The sequence below is a fragment of the Ursus maritimus genome, unplaced genomic scaffold (genome assembly GCF_017311325.1).
Source record: "Ursus maritimus isolate PB19 unplaced genomic scaffold, ASM1731132v1 scaffold_5, whole genome shotgun sequence".
Classification (NCBI taxonomy): Eukaryota; Metazoa; Chordata; class Mammalia; order Carnivora; family Ursidae; genus Ursus; species Ursus maritimus.
Genome location: NW_024426663.1, coordinates 29,760,411 through 29,772,509, shown reverse-complemented (window position 1 = coordinate 29,772,509; position 12,099 = coordinate 29,760,411). Strand labels below are relative to the sequence as shown.

The 12,099-nt window shown below is 39.3% G+C and overlaps 1 protein-coding gene across 8 annotated transcripts in view; it reads right to left on the bottom strand.

The window, feature by feature from the left end:
- The window catches only part of WDR41 (WD repeat domain 41), a 73,791-nt gene that overhangs the window by 38,316 nt on the left and 23,376 nt on the right, over positions 1-12,099 (bottom strand). For 7 of the 8 annotated variants that reach the window (XR_005832465.1, XR_005832466.1, XR_568799.2 and 4 more), the window contains exons 7-8: positions 9,107-9,169; positions 4,177-4,287 (exon numbers count right to left, since the gene is read on the bottom strand). Coding sequence is in view for 3 of the 8 variants with exons in the window: in XM_008691266.2 (XP_008689488.1) it covers positions 4,177-4,287; positions 9,107-9,169 (174 nt within the window). In the remaining 5 variants the exon portion in view is untranslated. The remainder of the gene's footprint in view (positions 1-4,176; positions 4,288-9,106; positions 9,170-12,099) is intronic. The other variant, XM_008691268.2, reaches the window with a different exon arrangement.

The following is a 12,099-nucleotide window of genomic DNA, read 5'->3' as shown; positions in this document are numbered from 1 at the left end:
GGTCAGTAATCATGTGAAAAGATGTTCAATTTCCTTAATAATCAAAGAAATCTAAAAGCAGTAAGATACTACTTACTGACTTTAAAACTGGGAAAGATTTAAAAAAAACAGGAAAATACACAATGCTGGCAACAGCACAGGAAATCAACATACTTTGGTCCTACTAATGTCCTAGTACAAACTACCACAATCCTTTCAAGTTTGTTGATATGCATCAAAACCTTTAAAAAAAATGTAAACCCATTGATCCAACAATTCCACTCCTAGGAATTTATCCTGAGGAAAGCAGATAAAAGATATATGTAAAACAAGGTTATTATACATAATATTAAAAATGTGAAGATAATCTAAACATCCAGTTGGGGTCTGAGTAAATAAGACCTCTACAAAATAAAACAGTAATGCTATTATTAAAAATTAAGTTGTAAAAGTATGTTTCTATTGCTTTAGAAATACACTCAGGGGGCGCCTGGGTGGCACAGCGGTTAAGCATCTGCCTTCGGCTCAGGGCGTGATCCCGGCGTTCTGGGATCGAGCCCCACATCGGGCTCCTCCACTATGAGCCTGCTCCTTCCTCTCCCACTCCCCCTGCTTGTGTTCCCTCTCTCGCTGGCCGTCTCTATCTCTGTCAAATAAATAAATAAAATCTTTAAAAAAAAAAAAAATACACTCAGGACATACTATTATAAAACCATAAGCCATATGTGTATACATATACATATGCTCAGCAAAATGCCTACAAGGATATGGATGACCAGTGCTTACATCTGCAGTGTGGGACAATTTTCATTTTTACATTCTTCATGTTTCTCACTATTTTCTCATTTCTTTACTACGACTATGTATTACTTGTGTAATAACAAGTTTTTATAACTTTAAGTGAGCCAACTAAGAAACCTTATAAATTATATATTTAATAGAAAAGGGATAACTGATGACACTAAAAATTATCTTAAAGAAATTAACTTGTTTTAATCCTTACATATTTTTGGTAAGGTAGAACAGAATAATACAATGTGAGTCTAAAAACCTAAGTTCTAATTATGGCTCTATTACTAGCTACCTGGTCCTCAGAAAATTATTTAACTTCTATCTTGGATTTCTCATGCATTAAATGAGGATGATTGTAAAAATCCAATAATAAATGTATAGCCGTTTTAAGAAGACATCAAATGTTATCTTTGAGTCCCTAGGATTACTTTGAGCCCCCAGTATTATTCCATAATAATGGTATTAGATATCCAGTTATTTGTAATTTAAGAATACAAAGATGAGTTAATTATGATTTGATTATTCCATTTATCAAATGAACCATGACATAAATATCTAATAACCAGATGAACACTCTCTCAGAAATAAAAAATTACCAACAATCATACATGTAAACATTATTTTGTCTTGGTTCAAAGTCCAACTTCTATAGTTTATTAACAGACTACAGAATTCGCTATGTGAAAAAACAAGTTCACTTCTTATCTGTGCAGAGAAACAAGTTTCTAATTTTAATAGTGGGACAGTTAAGGTGATACTACTCTTTCCATGACCTTCTTTTCCATTCCTCTCCCTCCTCTTTCCAATTTCATTCCAACTAAAAAAGAACCAGAGAAGTTCAGTAGTGAAGATTCTTGACACTGACTCTGCATGTGTCATAACAGCTAACCTGACAGCACACAGCTGCCTGCTCTGCCTTAATCCTCCCAACTGTCTGTCATTCATCTATGCGTTAGAAACAAAGTATTTGTGCCCAGTTGGAATTTTTCACTTAGAAAAAAATACTGGCATTCAGCTAAGTCAGTGTAATTTATCACTGTATAATATATACAAACAGGTCAAAATGTTTCACACAAAACAACCTCAATGCTATATATGGATGGATTTTCATCCACTATAAGTATCAAAAGTCACTTAGTGTGAAATCTTATTCTTGTACCTATCCTTCCCTCCAAGTACTAATAATTTGTGACTACCATATCATGCTGTCAAAACAAGAAAAGGAATAAAATGAAGAAGCGCCAGAGCCTTGTGCTGGAAGACATAAACAAGGTTATCTTGTACGTCTGTGTTAGAAAACCTTCTGCTCAGGCATTCAGGTATCTTTGGCAAACCTGTTACTCATTACCCACATTTGTGGGAATCCTGTCCTACCATCCTAAGGTTGCCTGGGGCCGCCTCAATGAAAATGTACTTCCCCTGTGAAGTGCAAACCCAGTAACTAGCCACATCGTCCACTGGTAATTGTGGGGAGAAGATACAGGGCTGAGACTGGAGCCGGGAATTGTACAACAGAATCATTTCAGGATCACTGAAATCTGCAGTATAGCAAACATGCCTACGTACAAAATAAGACTATCACAATATCATTTTCAAATTCTTTTTTTTTTTTTTTAAAGATTTTATTTATTTATTCGACAGAGATAGAGGCAGCCAGCGAGAGAGGGAACACAAGCAGGGGGAGTGGAAGAGGAAGAAGCAGGCTCATAGCGGAAGAGCCTGATGTGGGGCTCGATCCCATAACGCCAGGATCACACCCTGAGCCGAAGGCAGACGCTTAACCGCTGTGCCACCCAGGCGCCCCCATTTTCAAATTCTAACAGACTCTTTGTCCATATATGATTCCTCAATATGCTTCTGGCTTATTATGTAGTGTAATTTTACAGTCAGGGAGTTAATAAAATAAAAAGTACTAGAGGTTCCCTGTCATTTTCATTACCAATTTTTCTGCTTTAGATTTCCATTTTTCTTCCCTTAAGAAGTTAGCAAAGAAATACTTGAAGAACACTTTCTTGGTTAAACTCTTACAAGCTTCTTTATGTATCACTCAGCATGAGAAATGCCATGAGGTCAAGGCCTCTTACGTAACATCCCATCACCTCCGTTAAAGGAACCATGCTGGATCAATGGTACCAATGCTTCATCACTAAAACAGAACAACTAGGCCTGACCAGCGTAAGGGGCCAGGACACTGTTGTGGTTTGCTTAGCAGCTTCTTGGAGTTAAGGGCTTGGTGTCAGAGGGTCTCCCAAATAAGAGCTTGTCTTTTGTGCTGCCATCCATGGCTAGAGAAAATAAGAGACCCCAGAGAAAAATAAAAGGGTGCTCCAAACACAATTCTATCACCACAATGTGGTCTTTAGAAAGACTTGCAGCTGGGTTGTCTAAGAAGATGGCTATTAGGGAAGAGAACTATGGAGCTGGAAAGGACATTCTCACACACGTATCTGAAAATGTGATTCAATGGCATAAAAATGGAGACTACATTTGGTGCTGTCTGTACCCCTCTTTCCTTTTCCTTCATGGTTATGCAAAGTATTGCTCAAAAAAGAGCCAACCCAGGTCTCGGGTCAAGGAGTGCAGTCCAGTCCTCCCACTACATCACATTCACAGCATCCTCACAATTCTCTTAGGGTTTCCTTCAGACTACCATCAAACTAAAGCCACCCAGGACTCCTCTCGCGTGACTTTGGAATACAGACCCCCCCGCGGAGGTCTGATGATACAAGGTATCACTTTATTTGAAAGTGAGCCAACAAATCCCAGGACTGGTGGTTTGTGATCCTACCCTGCCATCTGATGACAGAGTCAGCTCACAGGAGATAATGATTCACATTATTGTGACTCCAAATAAGATGTCTGGAAAGTCAAAGCATATAACCATGAGATATGACCCAACTTCTGCAGACCTTTACTTTATCTTGGTGTATTCTCTGGCAGTCTTCAATCATGATTACGATGCGCTTGAATCCTGCTCCTTCTGCTCTAAGTGTATATCTTGCTATAGGATATTGTGATGTGTGGTTTACAGAAGAAAAACTAGACAGAAACATTTGCCAAAAAAGCTGAAACGCGTAGTAAAGGGTTAGTATTTCTAGCCTATGACAGTCATCCCACAGCTACCATGCAGGACCTGAGATACTCATGCTCCCTCCGTCATCTTTTTTCTCTGCCTCACTCTATTCTTCTTACGTCTACACCTTAGACCGACCAACCTATGAAACTTGATCAGTTCCACTGGTTTAAACCTCAGAGTATATTAGACTGCTGACCCCTACTAGTGTCAAGCATTATTTTAATGATGGTAATTACAGAACCCTAGAACAAAACAAGACTGAAGTTCAGGACAGGTTCTGTTAACAAGTGCAAAATCTGACAATATAAACCTGTACACAATCAGCTTACCATTGACGTTAACCAGTGAGAGAATATGATCCTGGTGATCAAGGAGGCGCTTAATTTCAAGAATATCCCATTCTAGTGATTCTTCTGTGGGTGCTACCAGCTGGAAAATTACTAAATGAAAATACAGATAGAATTTTATTCACATGGTCAAAGAAGACAGAATTCTGTTTCTGCTCAAAAAGCTAGCATTTCATTAAGTGAGAAAGATCTAAAATACTGAAAGACCCATCTCCAAAAATCCCAAGTGAGTGTGTCTTTACAACTCTTCCTTTATTAAAACTCTTCTAAACGCAGAAGTCTCCATCCTATCTAGGGCTTCAGGGCAAGTCTGGCTATCCCGCCTCCCTCTCTCCTTGGTCAGTGGACTAGTCCACAACCTAGAATCATCTCCATCATCAGTTTTCTCTACTCATGTTCTCAGGTCAGTAAGCACCACTACAAAATAAGCAACAAATTCACGTTTAACTTCACCTTAGTGAAGACTTTAAGCTGCTAATAATTTAACTTTTCTTGATACTTAGGCATACACTATTGAATTATAAATTGAGAACACGCCTTATAGTTTTTGTGTCAGATATTCAATGTGTTCCTTTAGTATATTTTTGACTATAATAGATGTTCAGTGCATTGCTTTATTCATTATCTAACTTTAACAAATACTTTTATTTACACTTGTATAAATCCTAACTTTAATCAATACAGAAAACCCAAAAATCAAATCAACGGGAATGATTCTATCAATATTTACTAAACATCTATTATGTTCTAGCAACTTAGACATCAAATGTGAGGAAGGCCCAGTCACTGCCCTGAAGTACAGTCTAGAGCGGGAGTGAGACTCATAAACAAGCTTAGGATCAATGTATTAAGCACTATAGATAAGCCACTGTACCCCGTGCTATGGATGCTCACGGATCACGATGACTGATACCTGAGAAGTGGGAAGGTCTCAGAAGTCATTTCCTTTCCATGTGGTGGCTAATTACTAACATCTCTCTTCTTTCTCACATTCCTCTCCGGAAAACAGGTCATACCATATTTCCTTTTCTGTCTCTGGACAATATGTTACCAACTGACAAATCTCTAGCCAAGTTATTTCATCCTGACAACCATTCACATTCAAACTATGGCTGTCAAAAGGAGGACTTTCAGTAAATACAAAGGGAACGCCTCCTGAGACCTACCAAAGTTGTGTAAAAATTCTACTTGTAGTTGGAAGACTACTAAGTCACCTTGAGATTGGGACTGCGGAACAACAGGCAATGTACTATTTAATCAAACTTACACAAATAATAACCTGAAATACTGACAAAAAAAGGAAACCTACCAAGTAGGTTTCTACAAACTACCAAGTACTAAATATAATGTGAAACTGTTCAGTGAATCCATAATGGCTGCTACAGACAAGTAGTTACAGGGTCACCTATGTAATAACTTCAAGGAAATAAAACAAATAAAAATTAGATCCAAGGACAAAAGGCAAGCAATAGTCGATTCTAAAAAATGGCTAAGAAAAAATAGCCTGGTCTTCTAAACCAAGATGAAGTCTCTGAGCTGACAGCCTTGCTTAGCTAGCAAAGCCTCAGTCACTGAAACACACGGTGCACTCAGAAATGTTATCACCTATTGAGGGGTGCCTGGGTGGCTCAGTCGGTTAAGCATCCACCTCTTGGTTTCAGCTCAGGTCATGATCTCAGGGTCGTGGGATCCAGCCCTGAACTGGGCTCTGCACTCAGTGCGGAGTCTGCTTGATTCTCTCCCTCTCCCTGCCCCTCTGCGCCCCACCCCCCGCCTCGTGCACACACGCAATAAATAAATAAAATCTTAAAAAAAAAATACAGAAAGAAATTATATTTCCTGTTGAAAGGAGCATGCCCTCACACAGAAAAAGAGAAATTGGTATGGACCATCTAAAACCAAGAACATGGGCACAACCTGGGTCTTGGAAATAGAAAAGATACTCTATGAGAATGAAATTTATTTTTATTTTTTACTTATTTATTTATTTAAGTAGGCTCCATACCCAGCGTGGAGCCCAACGCAGGGCTTGAACTCATGACGCTGAGATCAAGACCTGAGTTGAGATCAAGAGTCGGAGGCTTAACCAACTGAGTCACCCAGATGTCCCTGAAATTTCTTTTTATATAAGGAAAAATGGCACTGTATTTTCTGATAAAACAAAACGCAGAACCTTATTTTTAAGATTACATATTTTTTACAACTTATTTTCTGAATAAAACCCACTTTAATTCCTTCCCTTTTTTAAGATGATATTCTAACTTCCAATGAGGCATTACTGTTGTTTTTATTACTGTCAATGAACTGACTCAATTAGTCATCCATTCAATAAAAATCTCTCATTTGTTAACAGAAAGATGAATAAAAATCTCTAGTGGTCAAGGAGCTCACATTCTGAAGGGGAGGGGCAAGGAGAGAACGAAAAAGTAAACAAAAGTATTTTTTTATTTTTTAAAATATTTATTTAATATTTATTTATTTAAGTAATCTCTACACCCCAAGATCAAGAGTCATACGCTCTTCTGACTGAGCCAGTCAGGCAGCTGCCAAAAGTCTTTTTTTAAGTAGTAAGCAAAGTGCGCCTTGGTGGCTCAATCGACTCTTCATTTCAGCTCAAGTCATGATCTCAAGGCTGTGAGACTGAGCCCTCTCCCTCTCCCTCCGCCCCTCCTTACCTCTCTCTAAAAAAAATTAAAATAAAAAATAAAGTAGTAAGTGAAATGACATATACGGGATTATGAGAATACAGAGGAAAAACTTCTGAGAGCAGAAACTTTTGAGAGCAGAGATTATTAGGTAAGCAAGCCTTCATCTTCAAAAAAAAAAGTCATATTGGAGCTGAGCTGTTAAAAAGTAAGTAGGAATTAGCAACATCAAAGCGGGCAATGAGTAGGAGGAAAAGCCCTGATACAGACTGACAGGAGAAGCGAAGGCACAGAGGTGAGAAACAGCTCAGGTAGGAACCGCAGGCAATTCAGTGTTGACGAACATGTGATACAGTAAAGGAGGCAGGAGGAAGAGGACAAAGGGTTCCATCTGACATGTTGAAAAGTCTAGACTTTATCTTACTGGTGTCTCACACCGGTCCTCTAGGGCAAAGATTTCATTCGTCTAGGGCAAAAATGAGAAAAAAGGGTCACATAAGTTTTGTATGAAACTAAATATTTCAATTTAAAGTCCTATTCTTTGCTGAGATCATGTTCTTCACACTTTTTTGTTAAAAAATAATTTTACAAAATGAGGGTGGTAAATGATAGTTTTTTGGTTTTGTTTTTAATGTTTTTACTAAGCAAAATACAAATCTGGCAACTCTCTGTTGATCTCCAAAAAGCCGAACTCTTGTACTACTAGAAATTTGAAAGTGTAGAAATGACCGCTGTAGGCAATAGAAGCCAATGAAGGTTTTAAGCAGGGGAGTAGCCAGCCTTTTAGACAGAACATCTCTGGCACCTCCTGGAAAATGTTTCTGAGAAGCCCTAAACTAGAGGAGGAAAAGGCACTGGAGAACTACTACAGTAGAGGAGAGGAAAGAAGGTAGGTTAGGAGACTAGCACAAAAGAACAGGCAAGAGGGGAGAGATGAGAGCCTGAACAGAGCAACAGCAGTGAGACAGAAAGAAGAGGCTCAAAATTAGCAGTCCTCAAAATATGGCCCCCAGCCAGCAACCTCAGCAGCACCAAAGTACCCGTTAGAAATGCAGAAGCTCAGGCCCCACTCCAAACCTACTGAATTAGAAACTCTAGGGATATGACCCAGTAATTGGTGTTTTTAGCAAGCACTCCAGGTCATTTTAACGCACAGTAAAAGCTGAGAACCACTGAGTTAGGTAGCAAATCAGCAAAACTCAAAGTGATTGGCTGGCTCCAAGAGGAGAAAGGCAGGGAAAAGCTAGGCAAGGTTTCCAGCTCCATCAAAAATATGGGAAAACTAAATTACTGCAAGGAGAAGAAAAAACTAAACACAGAATTATCATATCTTTCTAAACTATGGAAAGAAAGGTATGCACAGGGCCCAGAAAATTAGTTCTCTGACATGATTACATGTGAAAGGTCAGTTGAAGAAAGACAAACTTGGCTGCAAAGCAATGGAGGCTGCAAACAGCACTGAATAAATGATAAATAATTCGCTCAGGTTGTACTGGCATTTGCAAGTCTCAGGTCTGGTCTGTGGAAAAAATAGCACAAGCAACATCAAATGCCCACATAAGAAAAATTCTTTTAGAAAAAAGCAGCCTTCAAACAGCAAGCTTACTTTATCACTTCTCAGCACCCAAATTCCATTCAAAAGGCAGTGGGAACAAAAGGGTTTTTTTCACTCTGGGCTCCCCAGCAGTAAAAGAGCCATCGGTCAACAGTTAAGTGGCCCTCAAATACATGTTTATAATCAAGTAATACATTTACAAAGTTCCTCTTGCTACCCTCTTCCCTCTGCTCTGAAGGAAACGATATAAAGTCCTCCCAAGAAAACGGGCCCCACTCTGGCTTCCAGAGGCAAAAACGCCATAGTGGCTGCCTTAGCGAATTCCCACGAAGACTGTCCTCCAACCATCCAACTCAAGTTTTTAGTTTCCAGAATGCTGATAGCTGCTTTATGTGGTTAAAATGTCTGCTAAGTGTATGACTATGGATCAGCAGCAGAGAGGACTACGGGATGTAAACAGCCTTCTCTACCATCAGACATGTAGGGTTATCCTGCCCCCATTTGGCTAAGTTAGATCAAGCACAGAACAAAAACCCGCTAGTGGCTTGAATGTCTCAGTCTCCACATCAGTTCAACAATCGGCAGGAGGCCAACACTGGGGCAGGGGCAGATGTCCCTTAAATTAAAAACTTACATGTCTTTCCAAAATGTGTATACAAGTCTAGTTTTAAATTTTTTTAAAAAGAAATAAAAGCAAAAGAGTCCTACTCACTCAGTTCTTTGCCAACTGCTGCCACAACACAGTTCTTAGGTATCTCAATCAAAGCACTGATCCCTTAAAAAATATATAAAACAAAGGTCAAATTATATTCTTCCAGGATGACATCAAAAATAAAAACATTCTCAGATTCATGTCAGTCACTTCCCATAAAAGGGGTGGTAACAACAAAGGTGACAGTTTGCTACACCACATTTCCATGCTTACCTACACATGGAAAATGATTCTGTGAAAACTATGTGAGACCTAAAGAAGACACTGACTTAGTAAGGGCAAGACATGCTCTTTGAACATTTTTACCATCGTGGTCAACTTTTTTACCAGGAATCCCTTAAGATAATCACCAGTATTGATGTGGTCTTGGGATATCAGTGAGGTTAGGTTCACTCGGGTGGAGTCCGGAGCCGATGACCAAGAAAGAATTCTGCAGACGTCTTTGGTGCAAAATGGTGGTTTCTTAAAGCACAGGGACAGGGCTCCTGGGCAGAAAGGGCTGCTGCCCCGGCTTGTGAGGGGTGGCTGATTATATACTATGGGGTTGGGGGCAGTAAGGAAAAAGGGAGGTTTCAAAGAGATTTTCATATGTTAAAGACAACTCACATGATACCTGAGACCTTGCTATTGTCAAGTTAAGGTTGTTTTTCCCTCTAACAAGGTGTTAACATGAAGATAGTTGGGAACTTCTTGGAGGAACATTACACTCTGCCTGCTTCAAGTATCTGTCAATGGGCTGCAGACTATAAGGTCCTTTAATTGTGTCTACATTCCCTTCTGGAAGCTAGGCCATTGATTGAAATGCTTTGTTCTTGTAAATTGCTAAGACATTTGTAAAACTGAGGGAGACTCAGGTCCTACAGGACTGTGATCTCCATAAATTAACTATTTGTTTCTTTCCCTTCAGCCAGGACATCCCATTGGGGGGGGGGGTGTGAGGTGTCAGCTTCTGCTTTGTCTTCAGCTTGCCTTCTGTTCCCTCATCATTACCATTTACAAGATGGCTAGCTCAAGTAAGATGTAAAGTTGGCATTTTTCTCAATGTAAATTAGAAAGCCTGAACAGGCTCCCTGGCAGTAAATGAGTTAAGTCACAACAGTGAAGAGCTAAGAACATGGCCCTCAAATAGCATGTTTATAATTAATTAGTACCTTCACAAAATTCCTTGTATTACTGGAAGAGTAAGAGAGTTCGGAGTATCTTTTTATAACTAAATCATGAAACGATTTTATGGTAACCTTAACTTCTGTAAAGACGTTACAATTATAACTTTGTCAGCAAGATTTAAAGAATTGATATATCAGATTCAGAACTACCACAAGGTGGTAAAAAAAACTTATTAAATTTTCCATTATGAAATATATGTAATTTAGATCTATATACACATATACACAAACACACATAAATATATATGTAATTTAAAACATACAAATTTGGAAAATATTCTACTCGTTTGCTTTAACTTCCCACCCATCAAAAAACTGGCACTCTGGGGATATGGGGAATATTTCTAACCTAAATCTTTTCTCCATGTAGGGCTGTTTTGACAGTATGCTTTGTACTTTTCCATGTTCAAGGAGGTGGGGATAGTGGAGGAGGAGAGAGGGGGAGCAGCGGTACAAGCTAAAGAAGCGGAGGAGACAGGAGAGCAGGTGAGGGAGTAGCAAGAGGAGAATTCTAGATACAGAAAACAGCTTGTTAAAACAATGTCACAGGAATAAAAGGTACAGCACAAGGAATACAGTCAACGGTATTAAATAACACCATACGGTGGCAGATGGTAGCTACACTTGTAGTGAGTACAGTATAACATACAATTGTTGAATCACTACGTTATACACCTGAAACTAATGTAACATTGTGTCAACTGTACTCGAATAAAAAAAAGTTTCTCAAATAACGAAAATTCCGGGAACTCAGCAATCTAGAAGTAGCAATTTAATACACAAATCACAGAACAAGCTGCTGGAAAAGGAAGATATCCCGTGTTCTAGGCCAAGGTTCTTTCCACTGCATTGTACTAGGACTATCTTTGCTTATTTCCAAGTACAGAATAACTGCCTCCAGGCGCCCTGCTAACCTTAAATCAAGCCAGACTTATGAAAGGAGCTTCCTGAGCTAAAGGTCTAAGAGCATTGCTAATTCAACGGCATCCTGTAATTTGGAAAACCCAAATCACAGAAGGCTCACCAATGGTTACCTGTGGTCTTCTCAAAGCTTTCTAAAAGATTTTCTCAAAGGTTTCCACTATGTCTTGAGACACTGATAAATAGGGCAATACTGTGATTACCTGGCAGTACTCAAAGGTAACTTGCAAAAGAAAGGGAGACTACAATAATAGGTAGTTCCTTACATTAACATGTAAAATATTCTTGTTAGCCCTGCTTTCAGTATCTCACAACAGAGTTACTAATAATTCATGGAATAAAATTCAGAGGTAGCCACAAGCTAGTGTAAGAAACACAAAGGAAAATATACATGTAAATAAATAGAACTCATGATAATAGTGATGAGGGAACAGAGGGCAAGCTGAGGACAGGGCAGAGGCTGACACCCTGCAACCCGCCACCCCAATGGGATGTCCCCAGGCACTCCTGGCTGCCCAAAAGCTAAGGAAAAGAAAAACAAATGGTTAACTAAAAGAGATCACAATCCTGCAAGACCTGAGACTCCCTCAGTTTATACGTCCTAGTGATTTACAAGGAAGAAGCTTTCTTATCAATAGCCTAACTTCCAGAGACCCATAATTCAGTTTCCTGAAGCCCTAACATTACCATCCCCTCCATAAAATTGAGGGATGCTGAGGCAGAAGGAAATGTAAATAAAACGGAATTTCTTTTAAACCTGCAGCCCATTGACAAGGACATGTGATAGGAGGAAAGTAACATTCTCCCCGGAAGCTCCCAAGGAAGCTCCCAACTATCGTACTGTTAACACCTTCTAGAGGGCTCAACAACCTTAACTTGACAATAGCAAGGCCTCCAGTATCCCGC